The sequence below is a fragment of the Pongo abelii genome, chromosome 12 (assembly GCF_028885655.2).
Source record: "Pongo abelii isolate AG06213 chromosome 12, NHGRI_mPonAbe1-v2.0_pri, whole genome shotgun sequence".
NCBI lineage: Eukaryota > Metazoa > Chordata > Mammalia > Primates > Hominidae > Pongo > Pongo abelii.
This window is the reverse complement of record NC_071997.2, coordinates 61,250,274-61,273,685: the sequence shown is the minus strand read 5'-3', so window position 1 is coordinate 61,273,685 and position 23,412 is coordinate 61,250,274. Positions and strand designations below refer to the sequence as shown.

General features: G+C 41.7%; 1 protein-coding gene across 3 annotated transcripts; it reads right to left on the bottom strand.

The window, feature by feature from the left end:
- Nucleotides 1-1,043: 1,043 nt before the first annotated feature.
- MCEE (methylmalonyl-CoA epimerase) lies at nt 1,044-23,412 on the bottom strand. 3 transcript variants are annotated; one of them, XM_009237201.4, is made up of 3 exons: nt 23,294-23,412; nt 17,165-17,340; nt 1,044-1,480 (listed from the first exon to the last, which is right to left on the bottom strand). In XM_009237201.4, the coding sequence occupies exons 1-3, from the start codon at nt 23,331-23,333 to the stop codon at nt 1,328-1,330; spliced, it is 369 nt and encodes a 122-aa protein (XP_009235476.2). In that variant the 5' UTR covers nt 23,334-23,412; the 3' UTR covers nt 1,044-1,327. The 3 variants fall into 3 exon arrangements, with proteins under 3 accessions (XP_009235476.2, XP_002811962.2, XP_009235475.1); XM_002811916.6 differs by having other exon boundaries at nt 17,003-17,340; nt 23,294-23,401; XM_009237200.4 differs by having other exon boundaries at nt 17,003-17,340; nt 22,831-23,379.

The window sequence follows — 23,412 nt, the reverse complement described above, 5'->3', positions numbered from 1 at the left end:
TTGTTTTGCTTTTTTCCTGTTTCCTCTTACCTGTCTTCAAGTGGGTTATTTGGGCATTCTTTAGCAGTCCATTTTGATTTATCTACATTTTTGAGTGTATCTCTTCGTATAGTTTTTCAGTGGTTACAGACTGCAATACACACATGCAGTTTATTGCAGTCTACTACTATCAACATCTACCACTTGAAGTGGAATGTGGATATTTAACCACCATTTAAGTCCCTTTTACTGCCCCCACTCTGTGATGTAATTCTCTAAAATACTTCCTCTACATACACTGAGAACCACATCAATGTTGTAATTTTTACTTTAACTTTTAAATGACAAGTATCATTGGATATTATACTTGGCTTCCCTAACAAGTTCAGTGTCTACGTATCTATTTACTCAACATCCACTCATCCATGAACTTGTTAGCCACTTTTCCATCCACTATGCATTCAATGCATCCATTTGTAATCTTTGAAATTCATCTGAAACTTGTTTCTAACATATTTGAGTCTGACCATCCTCTGAGATCCATTCTCTCTTTCCTTTCCTTTTTAATTCATTCAGATGTTGTTTTGTAAGTGTTTACATTTATTTCAAGTAGTACTCTCCCCAGCTGAACCATAAACATCTTGGCAGTGGATTTCTATTCATTTTGTATATTCCCCTAGGACCTGTTGTGGTGTTCTAGCATCTACGTGATACCTAACTCTACAAATTACTACTGATTTAAAAAATAATTCAGCCATCCACACACCTACTAGATGACGCACCAGGTTTTCCACAAAACTTCCTATACATCTAGCCCTAGCACCCAAAACACCTGGACCCTGAGGAACCTGTGACCACGAGTTGTTTTTGAAGAGCAAAACTTCTGAGATCAAAATTCCCTAATCTTAAACAGTTTGCTCCAAAAAAGTATTCCAAAACATTCTTAGAAAGTTTTGCCCCAAATATTAGCCACAAAATTGTCATACTTTCATAACTCCTTTGTGTATCCATCCATCACACACATACCCTTGTACACAGCTAACACATTACATTCAATTACCCCATTGTAGAAGAGGAATAATTTATTTCTATATGATTTTAATAATGTTCCCTAAGTAATTAGTAATCAAGATTTCCTTCAAATTCAAATTAACAAATGTTTGTTAATCTAAATAATATACATATTTATGTATTTATATATGTATATATTTTAATCTTTCTGTAATTCAGTTTTTAACTGTGAACTTTTACATGATGGAAGCAGTGAAGGACTCAATGTCATAGTACATTTTGATAGTATTTGATAGGCTTTTTCAGGTCAATTAATTTAGTTGCTTGCAAATATAAATCAAGCTTGCTCCAGTTCCACAAGGACTCCACCACAGTCTTTAGGATGGAGAAAAATCACTGGTTTTCCATGTGCTCCTATTTTGACCTCTTCACTTAGACTGCGGATCTTCTTTTTTTTCAAATCCATCACAGCTGCATTAATATTATCCACCTTAAGAAAAGGAAATAAATTGAACACATTTGAGATCATAAAAATACCAACTTATAGTATCATAAGACTTAGAAAAAACTTTGAGAGCTCATGCAGTCTATCTCCTCTGCCTGTGGGCAGGACCATTCTTAAATCATCATAAAAAATAAGCTTAAAATTTTCAGAGAAGTAAAAGAAGTTACCAAATTTTTCTAGGTAAGCAACCACAATGCTTAGAATTTTCACCATTAGTAAATGTTTCTTCTTATAATCTAAATCATGTATGATATACTTTATAATACTTTATTCTGGCAGTACTATTAGTGAGATTGAAGACATTGCTTTTTCCTGAGAACCGTGGGTGCTCATCTATAACAGGCAAATGAGGTCTACCATATAAATTGACTACAGATTAAAATGAGGTAACAGATAAAAAGCTTTCAGTACAGTTTATGGCATAATAGGTACTTAGCAAATATGAGGGTTTCCCTGATCCCCAAAACTTGCCCTGCCAAAACACCTGGTTATTACCTTTGACATTATCAAGATACACATGAAAATCACTATTAAATTGCCATCAAAATGTTATTCCCCATCCAAAAAAAAATTCAAACTTTAATGTTTTTTGCAGCCTCTTCTAAGTTATTTCTATTTTCTTCATACTTATGGACACTCTAGGAGGAGCAGATGTGTCTCTCTATACTTGATGGAGAAATGATCTGCCTCTATCTTGGAAAGTCACCCACTTAGACTGGGAACCTAAGAAATGGATGAAAAGGTATGATATGAATGGCCACATTCCTAGGCAGTCATAAATCACTAGTTTAATTAAAATCACTAGTTTAATTTAAAAAAACACAAAAGCACAGAGACTAGTATAACACCTATGTACCTACCATTCAGGTCTAATAAATATTAATATTTATACAATTTTATTTCCAAAGAGCCAAGGATTATAAGCTGAATTCTAAAACCAGTCAAACAGCTAATGAGGATACTAAATGTTACATAAATAAGCTATGATTTCTTCATATGGCACATATTCTACTTGTATTCCTGATATTTCTTTTTTAAACCTCATAGGTATATCAAAGTCACAGGTGCCTAGATTCTGAACACGGCTCATTTCATGACATCTTGCACTGTAGCTGGTTAATTCTCATCCTTTTCAGAATAGAACATGCACTAGAAGCTCGTGGCAGGAACGGCCCGACCCACTTAGTGAGGAAAATTGGTCCTCACTGACGTCAGACATTGTCAATTTCATCTTATTTTTAAATTCATTTCAATATTATTAAGCTTTTTTTCTGCTGTGTTAGGTGGGATTGGAGCAGCTTTTAGTCTAGGACTAATTTTCCTCACTACCAAGCCAAAGCCCTTCTGAGTACTCTTCCCAATGTTACGGAAATTACTATGACTAGTAAGAAAAAACTATCCCCACCTCTGTGTGTGGATTATTCCCTCTAATCCTTTCAAGGGGTTCTATTCTAGCTTCCTAACATGCGTGCAATACTCGAAGCTCAGATTAAGACATGAAAGGTACTACAGATCTTTAGAGTTCACTCTCTGTGCAGCTCTCCTTTCCAGGAGAGAGCTGTGAACTCTAGCAACATGGCCTCCTCAGACTTCCAACTCCTATCTCCTCAACTCAGGGAGACCACTAAGTTCTGCGTGGATTCCCCCTTCCTGCACTGCAGTCTGGAAACTCTCTACAGCCAGTAAACTGGGTAATTGTAGGGCTCATCTTGTTTGTTTACCCTCTCTCAGAAATCAATTCCTGTGCTGCCTGATGTCCAATGCCAGAAATTCATTATTTCATGTATTTTGTCTAGGTTGCTTGTTTGTTTCAGGGAGGAGGATAAACTGATCTCTTTTACACCAACTTGGCCGGAATCAGATTTCTAAATTGGCAGGTTTTTTCTGTCAGCAACTAAAAACTGTCATTACATGTCATTCTATAATATGTCTTTTTTACATTGATGGCTTTTAAGATTTTCTTGTCATCTTTGATTTGCAATTTGACTATGGCGTGCTTAGGTGTGGTTTTCTTTCTTTCGAGACAGAGTCTCACTCTGTCACCCAGGCTGGAGTGTAGTAGTGCGATCTCAGCTCACTGCAACCTCTGCCTCCAGGGTTCAAGCAATTCTGCCTCAGCCTCCAGAGTAGCTGGGACTACAGGCGCACGCCACCATGCCCAGCTAATTTTTATATTTTTAGTAGAGACGGGGTTTCACCATGTTGGCCAGGATGGGCTCCATCTCTTGACCTTGTGTTCTGCCTGCCTCGGCCTCCCAAAGTGCTGTGATTACAGGCGTAAGCCACTGCACCTGCCCTTTTTTTTTGAGACAGAGTCTCACTGTCACCTAGGCTGGAGTGCAATGGCACGATCTTGGCTTACTGCAGCCTCTGCCTCCTGGGTTCAAGCGATTTTCCTGCCTCAGCCTCCCGAGTAGCTAGGATTATAGGCATGTGCCACCATGCCTGGCTAATTTTTGTATTTTTAGTAGAGGCTGAGTTTCACCATGTTGACCAGGCTGGTCTCAAACTCCTGAACTCAAGTGATCTGCCCGACTTGGCCTCCCACAGTTCTGGAATTACAGGCGTGAGCCACCGTTGCCCCGCCTGGTGTGGTTTTCTGTTTGCCCTACTTGGGGTTGCTGACTTTCTTGAAACTATAGGTTGATGTTTTACATCAGATTGGTAGTGTCCTTGTCAACTATTTTTTCAATTATTGCTTCTGTTCTATTTTCTCTCTCTTTCTTTTCTGGGACTCCAACTATATTCTGCTAGAACTTTTGACTATGTCCTACATCTGTCTTATGCTCTATTCTGTTTTCTTTTTCTTCCATATTTTTTACCTCTTGATTTTGGAATTCTAGTTTCTAGAACTGTGAAAAGAATAATTTCTGTTTTAAGCCACTAAGTTGGTGATCATTTATTATAGCAGCCCTAGAAGACAAATACAACTACCACACATCATACCAAAATTGAACAACGAAGTAGATGGATGGCTGATAGTGGGAGCTAAGTTTCTCACTGTTGGAATGAGAAGATAAAGGCTAGTGTGGTCTATGTGGTAATGGATTAGAGCTGGAGACGTCAGTATGCACTGAGGAGTTTATGACATTTCATGAATTCTATAATATAGTTATATATAGAAATGTGTATAGATATGTGTATATACACAGTATACACACATCTCTCCCTGTTGTCCTGGCTCAGTAGGCCAACAACCAATGACACCCCCAGTAGCAATAAGCACACTTAGAACCTAGATCTTGGCTTCTAATACCATTCTCCAGTAATAGGAACCAGGGCCCCTAGATGAAATGTCTAATTATATGGCTAGGGAAAAGAGTAAAGAAGATGAATTTGGAGCATCTTATATAGAAGATGAATTCGGAGCATCTTACAGTGCCAGAAAAAGAAAGGAAGTGCTTAAAAAACAAACACAAAACCAAAAATGATGGGGGTATGTCAAAGGGACACAAGAATCAACTGAAAGAGCTCCTAACAGCCAAAGCTGGAACAATCTGAGGGGAAAAAAAATAGTATTAGATTGTAATGCAAGTCATAAAATAAATATCCACAAGTCCATACTCATATAACTCTCTATTCCTTAAGTGTGGGCCTTGCATAATGACTTCTTTCCAAAAGAGGATAGTATGGAGGAGAAAAAAAAAACAGCTTTCCAGTGGAGAAACCTGACAACACCTCCTCACTTGGGAGATTGAGGTTAATATCAACAATAAGTCAGGTTGATAGTATGAATCCTTGATATGATGTGATGAGAATGACACTTTACCTCTATGGTCTTTCTCCCCAAAATCAATAACATGAGTCTAATAAGAAAAATATCACACAAATCTCAACTGAGGGACAGTTTACAAAATAACTGACCAGTAATCTTCAAAAATGTTAAGGTCATCAGAAACAAGGAAAGGAGATCCTAGAAAAAGGTTAGAAAACAAAACAAAACAAAAAAACAAGGAAAGTTTGAGAAACTGCCACATGCAAGAGGAGCCTCAGCAGATATGATGACTAAATGTGATGTGCTAGGGGAAGGGAGAGCATCAGGATAAATAGCTAATGCATACAAGGCTTAATATCTAGGTAATGCATTGTCAGGTGCAGCAAACCACCATGGCATACGTTTACCTATGTAACAAACCTGCATGTCCTACACTTGTATCCTGGAACCTAAAATAAAATAAAAAATAAAAAATAAATGTGATGTGAAATCCTAGATGGGATCCTGGAATAGAAAAGGGACACTGGGTAAGAACTAAAGGAATCAAAATAAAGTACAGACTTTAGCTAATAATAATGAATCGGTATTGGTTCACTAATTGTGATAAATGTATCAAACTATTATAAGATGTTCATAATTTTTTTAAAGCGTCTGACGAGATTAACCACCGTTTATAATGAGTGGATCTTGCTTTTATCCTGATTAGGGCAAATCAACTATAAAAAGACATTTGTAAATCAATCTGGGAAATTTAATTTATGAACTGTGTATAGATGGTGCCAAAAGATTTACCTTTAATTTTGACTGAAGTGCCAGAAAATAAAGATGATAATGTCACCGTGGTTATTTTTGTATTTCTTAGAGACCCAAACTGAATAAGGGTGAAATGACATGTTGTTCATTTAAAATAATTTAAGGAAAAAAGAAAAAAAGATGACGTGTAGCAAGAGCTTGAAAACTGTTGAACCTGGGTGATGAAAGTACTGACATGATTTTTTTTTCTACTTCTCATATGTTTGAACAATTTCATGATATAATCATGACTTTTTCCCTAGTGCCCTTTGGGATACTCCTATGCTACATGTGATTATATTTCCATTTATGGAACATTCTATCCAAGTACAAGTATCTATAATTTTGACATTGCAACCCAATGTTTTAGTATACTCCTTCTTCAATATCCCTCAATCATGAATTACTTCAAGGCTGGGCACAGTGGTTCATGCTGGGCAGAGTGGTTCATGCTGGGCAGAGTGGTTCATGCCGGGCAGAGTGGTTCATGCCTATAATCCCAACGCTTCAGGTGGGGCCAAGGTGGGAGGATGGCTTGAACCCAGGAGTTTGACACCAGCCTGGGAAACATAGTGAAGCCCCATCTCTGTAATCAATCAGTCAGGTGTGGTGGCACACACCTGTAGTCTTAGCTACTCAGGAGGCTGAGATGAGAGGATTGCTTGAGCCCAGGTTGAGGCTGAAGTGAGCCATGATGATGCCACTGAACTCCAACCTGGGTAACAGAGTAAGACCCTGTCTCAAAAAACTAATAAATGTCTAAATGACACTGCACTAGCATCTATTTCTAGTTCTGTTACTATTTCTATCACTAACTTCGATTTTAAAGCTCTTTTACCATATTTATCCTTCTGTTAGTGTTGCTATACATTTCATGATTCTTTTAAGAGTACTCCTAATGCTTTGTTTGGCAGTAATAAAAAGAATAAAATTAAAATGTCTTAATTTTCTGAATTGAAAGCAGATGCAATAGTTGTAAGAAATGCAGGGCAATTTGATTTGGGAAATTAAATCAGTCCCTCTAAGTAATGAAAGTAACACATCAGTAATAACCCATATTTTAAAAAAAGGGAGGTTTTCAAACACTGCATGTTCTCACTCATAAGTAGGAGTTGAAGAATGAGAACACATGGACACAGGGTGGGGAGTCACATACCGGGGCCTGTTGGGGGGTGGGGGCAAGGGGGGGGATAACATTAAGAGAAATATCTAATGTAGATGATGGGTTAATGGGTGCAGCAAACCACCATGGCACATGTATACCTTATGTAACAAACCTGCACGTTCTGCACATGTATCCCAGAACTTAAAGTATTAATTTAAAAAAGGAGGGGGTTATGGTTTTTTAAAACTGCTTTTATAGTCCTTCAAACAATTACAGAGTGTACCATATAGTTCTGGAAGACTTTGCATGCCATTAATGAAAATCGGGGCTATTTACTTTTCTTATTTTTTTTTTTTGAGACGGAGTTTTGCTCTGTTGCCCAGGCTGGAGTGCAGTGGCACAATCTCGGCTCACTGCAAGCTCCGCCTCCCAGGTTCACGCCATCCTCCTGCCTCAGCCTCCCGAGTAGTAGGTGCCCACCACCACGCCTGGCTAATTTTTTGTATTTTTAGTAGAGACAGGGTTTCACCGTGTTAGCCAGGATGGTCTTGATCTCCTGACCTTGTGATCCACCCGCCTCGGCCTGCCAAAGTGCTGGGATTACAGGCGTAAGCCACCACGCCTGGCCCTTTACTTTTCACTTCAACTTCTTACCAGCTATTTCCTTTCTCTTTCTTTCTTTTTTTGGTATTTATCTGTATCTGAGAGTTTATCTTGATTTTGCCCTGTCACCTGCAAATTAAGAGTGACAATAACCCGAATAAAAAATGTTTGGATTGTCACAATCAGAATTCAAAACTTTTTTTTTGAGACGGAGTCTCACTCTGTCACCAGGCTAGAATGTAGTCGTGCGATCTCAGTTCACTGCAACCTCCGCCTCCCAGGCTCAAGCAATTCTCCCGCCTTGGCCTCCCGAGTAGCTGGGATTACAGGCGCGTGCCACCATGGCTAATTTTTATATTTTTAGTAGAGATAGGTTTCACCATGTTGGCCAAGCTGGTCTCCAACTCCTGACCTCAGGTGATCCTGCCTCGGCCTCCCAAAGTGCTGGGATTACGGGCGTGAGCCACTGCACCCGGCCAGAATTCACAATCTTCAGGTATATCTCACAACCTCTTTGGTCCTCAGCTTCCCCATCTGAAAATGGCAATACAATCTTGTTTGTTTGAAGCCAAGTAATTGGGCTAAATAACTCTAACCTTAAGGTATGTAATCCTCAATAACCAAATTTTATGAAAAAGTAATAATGTACCCCTCTTAATTGTGCATGACATTTGGACAGATTTAACAAACATAAGCTTTTATTTTATATAAAGTTGTAACGGTGCTGATATAATGAATGACTTCAATCCTCAAATTGGTATAAATCCATGAAAGTTAAAGTGAAAAGTCTGGATTAAATATTTGTTGTACTTGTTCCAACTGTATCTCCTCAAAAGCTAAAAGCTAAGTGAATTATGCAAGCCTAACACTGTCTCACTTTACATAGGGTTCAGATGGTTCCTGTCTTCTTGGATTTATTTCAGAAGGGCACATGTTACCTAAGCTTCCATACTGGCTATATAGTCTAGTGGGGGCTATGTGGAGTATCCCTCAAATGCTTGTCTCTGCTGAAATTTTCACAGTTGATAGTAAAATATTTTTTTTAAGTCCCTAGTTTATTGTGAAAAGCCAAAATGAGAATAAAATTTTTTAAAAAGGAGAATATTTTCCTTTCTTGATCGAAGAACAGACATTACCCAGTATGTAGGAAATGAGTTACCTCACTAGCCTGTTACTTTAAAGTTATAAATTTTTTCTTTCCTAAGGAATATATGCTGTTAAAAAAGATCTGCCAAACATATAAAAGCACAAACAAGAAAATGAGTCATCTATTGTCTGATCACTCAGAAAATAAAACTGTTACAATTGCTGCATTTCTCTACCTTTTGTCTTTGTTTTAAAATACTATTAATATTTTTCTCATGTGCTTTTCCCCAGCAGCCTGCAACAGTAATTTCAAGATTACCTTGAAATCAGATCCAACATCCCTGTCTGCCACTGGGAAGCCAGGCTCCCACGATCCTTACTACCTACTCATCTAACCAGCCCCTTCTCTGTCACCGGTCCCTATGGTTCTGCAGCCCCTCCCTCAGCCTCAGCACTGCACTCATCACCCTCCATGTGCTCCAGCCGCAGGGCTGCCCTCTTCATCCCATCTGAGCTCCCACTCACGATTTCAGGCCACACCACCCCTGCACAGAGGCCTGTTACCCCATGTGAGCTGGGCCACTCCCTGTGCTGCAGTCCTCCTTGCCTTTTGTGGGACTCAACATCCCGCCCGGAAGCATCCCAGTGGATACACATCCTCCTCACCCTGTGTGGCTCTGACTCCCCATACCTGCCCCCGACCCCATGTGAACATCTGCCTCACCCTTCTCAGGCCCTGCTCCCATACCAGGCCACTCCCTGCGAGGACACCCAGCTTATCCCACCTGGGCTTCAACTCCCCACATTAGTCACCATTTTCCCCTGCAACGATGCACTCCCCACGGGACCAGCCCTGACCCTGTGTTGGGTGTGCCCTCCCCACACTGTCGGTGCCCCTGCCCCCCACAGGACCAGCCCTGACCCTCCATGCTGGGCATGCCCTCCCCACAGTGTCGGTGCCCCTACCCTGCTCTGGCTCTCCCACTCCTTGCTGCCCCTGCCCCCCGCCCCTCAGATGGACGCCCTTCTCAACATCCTTGGGCTCCAGCTCCCTGCTCTGAGCTGTGTCTCAGTCCATTTGGGCTGTTAGAACAAAATACCTAAACTAGGTAGCTCAGAAAAAACAGAAATTTGTCAGTTTGAGAGACTGGGAAGTCCAAGATCAAAGTGCTGGCAGATTTAACATCTGGTGGGGGATTCGTGGTTCACAGACAGCACCTTCTCACTGTCCTCCCGTAGCGGAAGGGGCAACGGGTGTCTCTGAGGCCTCTTTTATAAGGACACTAATCCCATTCATGAGGGATAGGCCTATTGCTCATGAATCATCTCCCTAAGGCCCCACCTCCTAACACCATCACTTTGGGGGTTACGATTTTGACATACGAATTTTGAGGGGACATAAGCATTTAGTTCTAAGCTGGCCTCCCATGCTGATGCTCTCCTCACTCTGACACTGCAAGCCAAGATGCTCCCCTGGGCACAAACGCACAAACCCTGCTCAGACTCGGACACCTTGCACTGGAACTCCCCACGCATGGGCACTCAGTCTCTGGCTTCCCCGTGGCAGGCAACTCTCACTCACGGATGCCCTCCTCACCTTGCCAGGATCCCAACACCCTGCTTTAGGCCAGTCTGGTTCTCCCCATCAACATAAATGACTCTTCTGCTCTGTCCTACCTGAAGTCTTCAGGAAGGGAAGGAATGGGGAGGAGTCATAGGTACTCAATACTGTTTATTTCCCTTTTTGTTTTTGGTAAGTAAATACAGTCATGTGTCACTTGATGGGTACAAGTCCTGAGAAATGCATCACTAGGCAATTTCATTGTTGTGCAAACATCACCACACCTGGATGGTGGCACCTACTACACACCTAGGCTATAGGGTACAGCCTATTGCTCCTTGGCTACAAACCTGTACAGCATGTTACTGAAAACTGTAGGCAAGTGCTGTCTAAACACATTTCAACACAGAAAAGGTACAGTAAAAATACAGTGTTATAACCTTATGGGACCTCATGTGGACTCATCACTGACTGAAACATTGTTATGCGGTGTGGGACTGTATTTGGCTAAACTAGTAAGGTATGCTAATCATCCCTCATAGTTCCTCTTTGTTTCAACTAGCACTATTACTTCTGTTTATCCTTTTGTATTTTGTAGGCTGTGTTTTAGTCAGTCACCTTTAATCCTCTCTGGAAAATGCGGAGCATGTGTGAATAAATGAAGCAAGCAGGCAAGCTCTGGGTAGACAGGGACTTTCTACTTGTTCAGCCACATATCCCCAGCACCTTGTACAGTGAAAGACAGAGTGATACCAAAAATACTTAACAATCAGGAAAATACAAAGATACTCATCAGATAGAATTGTGCGGCTGAGCATGGTGGTTCATGCCTGTAATCCCAGTGCTTTGCAAGGCTGAGGTAGAAGGATTGCTTGAGCCAAGAGTTTGAGACCAGCCTGCGCAATATAGCAAGAATTTGTCTCTTAAAAAAAAAAAAAAAAATTAGCTGGACATGATGGTGTGCTGCTTGTAGCCCTAGCTACTCAGGAGGCTGAGGTAGGAGGGTCGCTTGAGCTCAGGAGTTCCAGGTTACAGTGCGTTATGATCGTGCCACTGCACTCCAGCATGGGTGACAGAGTGAGACCCTCTCTCTGAAGGAAAAAAATTGTAGAGGGAGAAGGGTGTCTGAAGGGTCCCAGAAAAGGGTCCTTCTGGAAAAGGAATGTTACTCGGGGGTTACAGAGCAGCAGCTGTTTACCAACCCGCAGGGAAGCATTTAAATATTTTTACAAACTCAGTACAAATTTGAGTAAGTAAGTATTTCCAGTGGCCCTTAAAGTCGTCACTGTGACACACTGTGCTGTCTGGGTAAGCTCTCTAGAGAAAGCATGGCCAGCTTTGTCTCCTCAAGCAGAGGCACGCAGAAGGCCGGGAAGGTGACCCCCTCTTGCCATCGCAGGCAGCAGGTTAGGAGCACAAACACAAGCTGTGCCAGAAAACAGTGCGTGATTCAGTCCATACTTGAGCAAGAGAAGACATGGGACAAGATGCCCTCTAAACTTCCTCTAGTGAGAGGCAAAGACACACAAGAAATATGGGTAAACCTCACAAGAGAAAGTAGAAATCAACTCAACCTCGACAGAAAAATGCTAATTAACTAGTGGGATCGTAATCCACGTATGAGAAAGGGACATTTCGTCAAGTGAGTCAACAAAAACTATGGAGCATGCACAAACAGATATATGCTAAGTCGGAGGTTTTATAAGATCCTGGTGAAAAAGGACAAAAAGTATCCCTGTGATAATTACAGAGGGGAAAACCAATTATCTGATGAGTGGTTCAACATTTTTTTTTTTTTTCCTGAGACAGAGTCTCGCTCTGTCACCCAGGCTGGAGTGAAGTGGCATGATCTTGGCTTACTGCAACCTCTGCCTCCCAGGTTCAAACAATTCTCCTACCTCAGCCTCCCGAGTAGCTGGAATTACAGGTGTGCACCGCCATGTCCAGCTAGTTTTTGTATTTTAGTAGAGATGAGGTTTCACCGTGTTGCCCAAGCTGGTCTCGAACCCCTGAGCTCAGGCAATCCACCCACCTTGGCCTCCTGAAGTGCTGTAATAAGCATGAGCCACTATGCCCAGGTGATGCACCACTTTTTAAAAATCACCAAGCGTGGCATCCATTGATGGCCTCCAGTACCTTTCTCCTTTTCCTCCTTTAATTACAGCAACCCCCAAGTTTCAGCAGGGCATATAACTGCCTAGCTAGAGACTACATTCCCCAGCCTCCCTTGCAGAGGAGTGTGTCATGTAACTAAGCTTGGGCCAATGGGATAAGGACAGAAGTGATCCTAGAGCATCTCCTTAAAGGCACTTGCCAGGTATTCCCGCTCCACCTTCCCTTCCCTTCCCTCTGGCTGGCAAATGGTGATGCCTGGAGCAACCTTGTAAGTCATGTGTCACGGACAGCAGAGCTGCCCATCAGCCTGGGATAGCTAATATTAGACGGAAAACAGGAAAATAAAATCTGACTAAGCCACTTTATTTTTTTGTGGAGGGCAGAGAATGATGATGGGGGTGTTATACTAAAATAGCACCTAACTAACCACTTTTCACACCTTTTTCTCTTACCTACCTTCATTTTATACCCAATACATTTGCATGTCCCCCTTCTAATCTCTGCTTTTGAATCTGCCATTACTGAACTTCCACTATTCCTTACTTAACTGAACTTCTAAATCACATAGCCAGCCTCCTTTGAAGGCATGGGCTCTCTTGATGGAATACTGATAGTGCAGTGTGGGAGAGAAGGGAGTGGATTCAAAGGTCCTGCTTCTCATCCTGGGGGGTGGGGTAGGGCTTAGACAAACCCTCAGGTCCACTGACAAAGACCTGCAGCCAAAAGTAACTCCCTAAAAATAAAATAAAGGCTAATATTAGGCCTTGTTTAGTTCCCTGCTTAAGGTCTTATAGCTTCCCCACCACAAATTTAAAACTCAGTTAATATAATGAAGGCAACTGGCATCATGGGTAAGAGTGCAGACCCTGGAATCAGAACCAATCTGGGTTTCAGCCCCAGCCTCGCTACCTGCTATTGATATGACTGTGGGCAAATTAACTACTCTGTCTCAGTTTCCTTTCCTGTCAAATGGGGATAATAGGGCCCTCACAGGGTAGCTATGAGAATTCAAGAAAATAGTATGTGTTGAGTTACTTTGTAGACATACTACTAGAGGACTCACTAAATGTTAGTTCTTTTTTTTTGAGACAGGGTCTCGCTCTTTCATTCAGGCTGGAGTGCAGTGGCGTGATCACGGCTCACTACAACCTACACCTCAGCACTTCCTGGGCTCAAGTGATGCTCCCACATCAGCCTCCCAAGTAGCTGGGACTACAGGTGCATACCACCACACCTGACTAGCTTTTTGTATTTTTAGTAGAGACACGGTTTTGCCATTTGGCCCAGGCTGGTCTCAAACTCCTGGGCTCAAGCAATCTGCCCACCTTGGCCTCCCAAAGTGCTAAGATTACAGGTGTGTATTAGTCCATTTTCACGCTATTGATAAAGACATACCCGAGACTGGGCAATTTACAAAAGAAACGGGTTTAATGATTTACAGTTCCACATGGCTGGGGAGGCCTCACACTCATGGCAGAAGGCAAGGAGGAGCAAGTCACATCTTACATGGATGGCAGCAGGCAAAAAGAGAGAGATTGGGCAGGGAAAATCCCCCTTATAAAACTGTCAGATCTTGTGAAACTTATTCACTATCACAAGAACGGCACGGAAAGACCTGCCCCCATGATTCAATTACCTCCCACTGGTCCCTCCCACAACACGTGGGAATTCAAGATGAGATTCGGGTGGGGACACAGCCAAGCCATGTCAAGACATGAGCCACCACACTCAGCCACTAAGTGTTAGCTGTTATGATAACTCTATGCCTTTCCATATGCAATTCCCTCTGCCTGAAATAACTTTCTCCTTTTGTTCACCTAGGGAATTCCTTCACATTCATTGTAACTTATGCTCTGTGAGGCCTTCCCAGCAACTCAGTCTGCCAGGAGCAATCAATCTCCTTCATCTGTGCTACTGCGAAGTCACATATATCAATTCTGCTTATCATAGTATATTGCACTTGGGTGTTTAAATTTCTGCCCCTCCTCACTATGGACATGACTCATGTCTTATTCACTGCTAAATCCCAAGTACTTGGCAGAATACACATTGTAGGGTCTCATACATGTTTGCAATAATGAACTGAATACATCCTTGAATTCACTCTAGAATCAAATGACCTCTCCTCTGTATTAGAAATTTGGCCTAACAGGCTGGGCAAGGTGGCTCACACCTGTAATCCCAGCACTTTGAGAGGCTGACGCAGGTGAATCACCTGAGGTCAGGAGTTTGAGACCAGCCTGACCAACATGGTGAAACCTCATCTCTACTAAAAATACAAAATTAGCCGGGCATGGTGGCGCATGCCTGTAATCCCAGCTACTTGGTAGGCTGAGGCAGGAGAATCACTTGAACCCAGGAGGCAGAGGTTGCAGTGAGCCGAGATCACGCCACACTGCACTCCAGCCTGGGTGACAGAGTGAGACTCCGTCTCAAAAAAAAAAAAAAAAAAAGAAATTTGGCTTAACAATTATGTCATTCTATCAAAAGAATTGTCCTAGCAAATTAAATCAATGCATAATTGTCATTGCTGATATTCTAAAAGGCAGTTATCTGAACATGAACATCTATAGAAATGTTCTCTAATGGACTTTTCTTGTCTAACATTTCTTCACATTCCTTTAAAAATTGTTGGCAGGTGCAATTCAGAAGATCTTAAAAATTACAGTAATTGAAAATGTATTGACTTTGTAATAACGAAGAAGTTATTAGCATTTTAAAGAGAGAAAAGAGTTATAAAGAATACTTAGCATGTACATTGAAAGCTTTAAAGTCTTTTCATTGTTTCTCCTAATTGCCTTGTGACAGTGAAAACAGCTGTCTTCCTGTTACATAGGAGGTCAAACATGAATGCCTTGTGACAGTGAAAACAGCTGTCTTCCTGTTACATAGGAGGTCAAACATGAATGCCTTGTGACAGTGAAAACAGCTGTCTTCCTGTTACATAGGAGGTCAAACATGAATGCCTTGTGACAGTGAAAACAGCTGTCTTCCTGTTACATAGGAGGTCAAACATGAATGCCTTGTGACAGTGAAAACAGCTGTCTTCCTGTTACATAGGAGGTCAAACATGAATGCCTTGTGACAGTGAAAACAGCTGTCTTCCTGTTACATAGGAGGTCAAACATGAATGCCTTGTGACAGTGAAAACAGCTGTCTTCCTGTTACATAGGAGGTCAAACATGAATGCCTTGTGACAGTGAAAACAGCTGTCTTCCTGTTACATAGGAGGTCAAACATGAATGCCTTGTGACAGTGAAAACAGCTGTCTTCCTGTTACATAGGAGGTCAAACATGAATGCCTTGTGACAGTGAAAACAGCTGTCTTCCTGTTACATAGGAGGTCAAACATGAATGCCTTGTGACAGTGAAAACAGCTGTCTTCCTGTTACATAGGAGGTCAAACATGAATGCCTTGTGACAGTGAAAACAGCTGTCTTCCTGTTACATAGGAGGTCAAACATGAATGCCTTGTGACAGTGAAAACAGCTGTCTTCCTGTTACATAGGAGGTCAAACATGAATGCCTTGTGACAGTGAAAACAGCTGTCTTCCTGTTACATAGGAGGTCAAACATGAATGCCTTGTGACAGTGAAAACAGCTGTCTTCCTGTTACATAGGAGGTCAAACATGAATGCCTTGTGACAGTGAAAACAGCTGTCTTCCTGTTACATAGGAGGTCAAACATGAATGCCTTGTGACAGTGAAAACAGCTGTCTTCCTGTTACATAGGAGGTCAAACATGAATGCCTTGTGACAGTGAAAACAGCTGTCTTCCTGTTACATAGGAGGTCAAACATGAATGCCTTGTGACAGTGAAAACAGCTGTCTTCCTGTTACATAGGAGGTCAAACATGAATGCCTTGTGACAGTGAAAACAGCTGTCTTCCTGTTACATAGGAGGTCAAACATGAATGCCTTGTGACAGTGAAAACAGCTGTATTCCTGTTACATGGGAGGTCAAACATGAATGCCTTGTGACAGTGAAAACAGCTGTCTTCCTGTTACATAGGAGGTCAAACATGAATGCCTTGTGACAGTGAAAACAGCTGTATTCCTGTTACATGGGAGGTCAAACATGAATGCCTTGTGACAGTGAAAACAGCTGTCTTCCTGTTACATGGGAGGTCAAACATGAATGCCTTGTGACAGTGAAAACAGCTGTATTCCTGTTACATGGGAGGTCAAACATGAATGCCTTGTGACAGTGAAAACAGCTGTATTCCTGTTACATGGGAGGTCAAACATGATCAATTCTAAAGCAGACTCTACATTGTGGCTAACTTTGGTGGCACTTACAGTGGTCACTGAATCCAGACTTCAAAAAAATACATTAATATTATATGTTAGAATTTTCTAAAGGGAAAAGAAATGTATGTAAGGATCCACCTTTGAGGAGGATGAATATTATTCTCCTTAAAGAACTTTACAAAAGTTTCTAATGACAGTGACCATAAGTAGACCTAAAAAGTAAAAGACATTTTTTAAAAGAGAGATTTAAAATACCAGGAATTAAAATAATTAAAATACCTCGATGCAGATGTGATGCATTCCTCCAGCCTTGTTTTTCTGCAGAAAACCTGCAATTGGACTGTCACGTCCCAATGGATGAAGCAGTTCCATCTTGGTATTTCCCAGGTTGACAAAAACAACAGATACTCCATGTTCAGGAAGAGGGACCGCTTCACTTACCTGGGCCCCCAGAATATTCTTATAAAATGCTGCAGCCTTCTCCAAATCTGGTACTGCTATGGCTACATGGTTGAGTCGACCCAGGTTCCACACAGAACCTGCCACTTGTTCCAAGGGCTGTGATGTGGAAGAAGCTCTTACTGTTGGAATGGGAGCTTGCAGTCTGGAAAAAAGCCCTGAAAAATTCAACAGCCATTGATATCCTTCTTTTGAGAATTAATGCACTTCTAAATTGAATTTTAAAAACTAAACAAATAATGCATGCAAAAATTCATTATTTATATATCTGTTCTTTTTAATTATTGAAATGAAACCAGGAGATAAATGGAAAAACTTACATCAGAATTACTCTGCTCTGCCCATTCAAATAACTGACTGGAATAAAAAAGCTAATTCTGAGCTGCAGTTAGATTTAAAACACAGAATAACATTTTTTCATAACGATTCATATTTACTGGTAACACTTAAAGAATAGTGGCATATTAAGAATTACTTGCTATTCTCTGCATTTCACAATGAAACAACATATATTTAATAAGAGCAAGCAATTTCTCTACCTGTACCCAATTTTTTGTCTTACATTTTGTAATAAGTTCATTAAAGGTATAAACATACATTAAAAGAGCACATACAGTACTCTTTAATGCTCTGTTGCCCAGGCCGGAGTGCTGGAGTGCAACAGTGCGATCTCAGCTCACTGCAACCTCTGCCTCCTGGGTTCAAGTGATTTGCTGGCCTCAGCCTCCCAAGTAGCTGGGATTACAGGTGCCCGCCACCATACCCAGCTAATTTGTGTGTGTATGTGTGTGTGTATATATATATAAATAAATAAATATATATATTTATACTTTTTTTTTTTTTTTTTTGAGACGGAGTCTCACTCTTTCGCCCAGAATGGAGTGAAGTGGCGCGATCTGGGCTCACTGCAATCTCCGCCCCCCAGGTTCAAGCCATTCTCCTGCCTCAGCCTCCCGAGTAGCTGGAATTACAGGCGCCTGCCACATGCCCGGCTAATTTTGTATTTTTAGTAGAGATGGGGTTTCGCCATGTTGGCCAGGCTGGTCTGGAACTCCTGCCCTCAGGTGATCCACCCACCTCGGACTCCCAAAGTGATAGGATTAGAGATGTGAGCCACTGTGCCCACCCTAATTTTTGTATTTTTAGTAGAGATGGGGTTTCACCATGTTGGTCAGGCTGGTCTCAAACTCCTGACCTCAGGTGATCCACCCACCTCGGTCTCCCAAAGTGCTGGGATTATAGGTGTAAGCCACCATTCCAGCCAGCTTTTAGCATTTTTAAAATTCACCGTCACTGTGTCCTCATCAGATAGTTTCTTGATCTCCACAGATAACTCTGCATTCCATTCATTTAGCAAACGGTCATTGCATGTCATTAACAAGAAGAATGGCCTGAATTTACTGTGCACCTACTGTCTGGCACTGTATTTATTTTTTTACACCAACTATCTAATATTCACAACAAACCTACAAGTTAAAAACTTTGTAAGTTTCATTGTTATCATGAAATCCAGCCAGGCATGGTGGCTCATGCCTGTAATCCCAGCACTTTGGGAGGCCGAGGCGGGCGGATCACGAGGTCAGGAGTTCGAGACCAGCCTAACCAACATGGTGAAACTCCGTCTCTACTAAAAATACAAAAATTAGCCAGGCGTGGTGGTGTGCACCTGTAATCTCAGCTACTTGGGAGGCTGAGGCAGGAGCATTGCTCGAACCCTGGAGGTGGAGGTTGTGGTGAGCTGAGATTGTGCCATTGCACTCCAGCCTGGGCAATAAGAGCAAAACTCCGTCTCAAAAAAAAAAAAGAAATTCAAGTGGATTACAACCAAGTACACATATACATAAATATACAATTGAAACTAAATTGCAAAAAAAGAATACCTTGCACCTCAGCCTCCTGAGTAGCTGGAACCATAGGCATGAGCCACTATGCCTGGCTAATTTTTGTACGTTTTGTAGAGATGGAGTTTCACCATGTTGCCCAGGCTGCCCATGTTGCTCCTGGGCTCAAGCGATCCTCCGACCTTGGCTTCCCAAAGTGCTGGGACTACAGATGTAAGCCACCACACTAGGCCAGTGAAAATGTTTTGAAATAGACAAATGTGATAGTTGCACTAACCCAGTGAATGTAATAATTACTGTTAAACTGTACTTTATTTATTTTTTTTGATACGAAGTCTTGCTCTCTCACGCAGGCTGGAGTGCAATGGTATGATCTCGGCTCACTGCAACCTCCACCTCCCGGGTTCAAGCGATTCTCCTGCCTCAGCCTCCTGAATAACTGGGATTACAGGTGCGTGCCACCACACCCGGCTAATTTTTGTATTTTTAGTAGAGACAGGGTTTCACCATGTTGGCCAGGCTGGTCTCGAACTCCTGACCTTGTGATCTGCCCACCTCGGCCTCCCAAAGTGCTGGGATCACAGGCATGAGCCACTGTGCCCAGCCTAAACTGTACATTTTTAAAGGGTTTTGTTATGTACATTTTACCAAAAAAAAAAAAAAAAAAAAAAAGATCCAACAAGAAAAATCCAAAGGTGAAATTGTGTAGACCAAGCAAACTGGGTAGAGAACACTGAATAAAGGAGTTAAGATAGAGCTTTATATTTAATAAAAATGTGTTCCTGAAAAGTTTGTTGTGAATTGAACTCTTAATTATTATATTTCTCCTTTGACTTGTAGAAACTTTTTTCCAACTTGAGGTATGATGACTAATAGAAATGGTGTATCTTTAAGGTATACAATGTGATGTTTTGATATATGCATAAATTATGAAAATGATTACCAACACTGAAGCTACCTTTTTAAAGCTATTTTTATTTCAGGTTGCCCTCCAACTGGTAGGAATTCAACAGCTCTTTAGTTTTAGGTTTCTCTGCCTCCCATTTCAGAATAGTGCAGCAGAATTGCATTATTTTGAATTCTGTAATGTTTAATTTGTGATTATTCCAATAAAGGTTGCTTTGCATGAATATACTACAGTGTAAAACCATGTGCGAATAAATGCATAAGATATTTAAAAACAGAAGTGTTAATAAAAAATGCGTGTAAAGATGAATACAGATTTAAGAAACTATTTTCACATATGTCAGGAAGCTGGTATACAAGTAAAAGATCAAAATCGGATGTGTATGTTAACTCTCATTCCAATCTTCCTTTCGATATCAATTCTCGTTAATCACTTTTAGTGTCCTGATTTAAAAATAACACTGCATTTCTTTCAGTTCAGATTTTGCATTTATTTCAGATCACACTTTTTAGACACTGTCCCTGAATACATAAAGGTTTAGCTGCAAGGATCTATACTCAAATGCATTAAGAGTACTTACTATTTAAAGACATTAGATGTTAAATTTGTATAAAAAGTATTATAAAAGTGAATAATCACTTGTAATAGGTTTTTTCAACAGCTTTATCTCTTAAGAGTTTTTAAACAGACTTAAAATTTATATACCATAAAGTTCACCCATTTGAAGTGTACAATTCATTTCTTTGCATATTTGCAAAGTTGTGCGACCTTCACATAATCTAATTTTAGAACACGTAATAAGTTTGTTTGTTTTTTTGAAACGAGTCTGGCTCTGTAGCCCAGGCTAGAGTGCAATGGCGCCATCTTGGCTCAGAGCAACCTCTGCTTCCCAGGTTCAAGCAATTCTCCTGCCTCAGCCTCCGGAGTAGCTGGCATTACAGGAGCGCGCCACCACGCCCGGTTAATTTTTGTATTTTTAGTAGAGACGGGTTTTGCCATGTTGGCCAGGCTGGTCTTGAACTCCTGACCTCAGGTGATCCACCTGCCTCAGCCTCCCAAAGTGCTGGGATTACAGGCTTGAGTCACTGCGCCTGGCTGAACATAAGTCTGAATTTTCACATATCTGCTTTGAGGAAACAAACATACGTATTTAGAAAGTCATTCATTAGAAGTGCTTTCAAGTTAGTCTGGTAAGTTTTCTCTTAAACATTTGACCAGTTAATTTCACAGCGCCATATACATATCCTCAACTTGTTTCAGACTATGATCAATTTTTTTTTATTCATTACAGTAAGTAAACAGATTACATTTCTGTTAGCCCATTTACAGACGATTAATGACCTATGCAGTCATGTAAGTTGGTCATTCTTGTCTCCCACCTAACAGATTCAATTTCCATTTTCAGAACTTTTCTACGTGTTCACTCTGATTTTTCTGTGCTTTTGTTTTTCGGCGAAGTTTTATGTTCCTTAAAAGAGGGGCCATAACATAGAATTAGCATGTAATCCAGCAATTCCACTTTTTTTGAGCATACACACCCCCAAAGAAGCGGGAATTCAGAAGTATTTGTACACCCACGTTCATAGCTGTATTACAATAGCCAAAAGGTGGGGATAACCCAAATGTCTATCAAGAGACGAATGGATAAACAAAATGTAGTATACACACACAATGGAATATTATTCAGTCTTAAAAAGCAAAAATTTTTTTTTTTTTTTTTTGAGACGGAGTTTCGCTTTGGTTGCCCAGGCTGGAGTGCAGTGGCGCGATCTTGGCTCACGCCAACCTCCGCCTCCCGGGTTCAAGCGATTATCCTGCCTCAGCCCCCCGAGTACCTGGGATTACAGGTGTGTGCCACCACACCCGGCTAATTTTTGTATTTTTAGTACAGACGGGCTCACGCCTGTAATTCCAGCACTTTGGGAAGCCAAGGTAGGCGAATCACCTGAGGCCAGGAGTTCCAAACCAGCCTGGCCAACATGGTGAAATCCCGTCTCTACTAAAAATGCAAAAAATTAGCCGGGCGTGGTGGCGGGTGCCTGTAATCCCAGCTACTCGGGAGGCTGAGGCGGAAGAATGGCTTGAACCTGGGAGGCAGAGGTTGCAGTGAGCTAACGCCACTGCACTTCAGCCTGGGCGACAGAGTGAGACTCTGTCTCAAAAAAAAAAAAAAAAAAGGTACATTTTACTTTATGTATATTCAACCACACACACACACACACAAGTGGAGCCATTAAGCTTCAAGTATCTTAATAGGACAAATCAAAGGCAATCTTTGGAATACACTATCTTCATTTTTCCTTTATGCCAAGATGTGTATGTAAGTTACAAAACAAACACGCACCTTTATCTGTATTGAGTTCTTGCAGTATGTATATGACCTGTTGGAAGTCATACTTTTTCCCAAACTGTCAATCATTAAAGTGTGCAGTTCTAAAAATAGACATAAAAATGCCTTTTCCCAAATATTCACTTATTTATATTTTTACGTTCCTATTTTGTGTATCACCTAAGAGGAGGGTATGCCTTACGGTTAAGAATGTGGGCTCTGGTGCTAGAAGGATTTATCACGAATGTCCCGGAGTAACTCTGGGGCATTACCACTTGGCACCTTCTTCCTAATAGGGAATCTCAGATTAAGGGAAATACTTGCCCTCTCATAAAAGGAGGAGGAGAAAAAAAATAAAAAAGGATAAAAAGAGGAGAAAGTGAGAGTCAGAATACGTGACAATTATTACAGTTATTTCTGTCATAACTGATTCTATGTACACATTTTAAAAAAATGAAGGGGGAGAGAACTCAAGAAAGTTTCCAAATCCACATGCTTTTATCTGTGTACGCGATAAATATATTAGTGCACGTGGAAAAACCACTCCTTTTGTATTCTTTACACCACTGACCTTTGAGTGTTCCCAACAGAACGCTGGTCATGCTTGGAGTTCGGCCGACTAGTAGTTGTTGTTTTTACAGAACGTGCTCTCCTTTCTGGTTTCTCCCCAGTCTCTTTATTGGTGCGCGGTAAAATAACTTACCGACCCGCTTCTATTTACTTCTGTCCCTGCCCTGCCTGACCTGCCAGGCAAGTTCCCTCGACTCTCCCGCCCACATACTGGAAGGTGCAGAGCCCAAGGCGCACAGCTCTCGGATGGAAATGGGACTCATGCACAAGGCAATCCCCGCTACTAAGCGGTGGCGCTTCTGGAAGGTACCCTCTGCCTAAGCGCCAGCAGCGGCCGCGGAACGCGCCCCCAGGGGAGGACATTAGATCAAGGTGCTTTGGCCACGCCGAGGCCTCCTCCGCCCCCGACCGCCGTTCCCACGCGCCCTGCCCCATGGCGAAGGTCGCCGGTGCCTTGTATTCACCTACGGCATTCGCGGCTGCAGCCTTCAGCGCGCGCGCCATTTTGGAAAGCAACCCGCCACGTCCAGACTAGCCACGGATGGTGATAGACGCACGGCAGAGGGCGGGGCGGGAGGCAGAG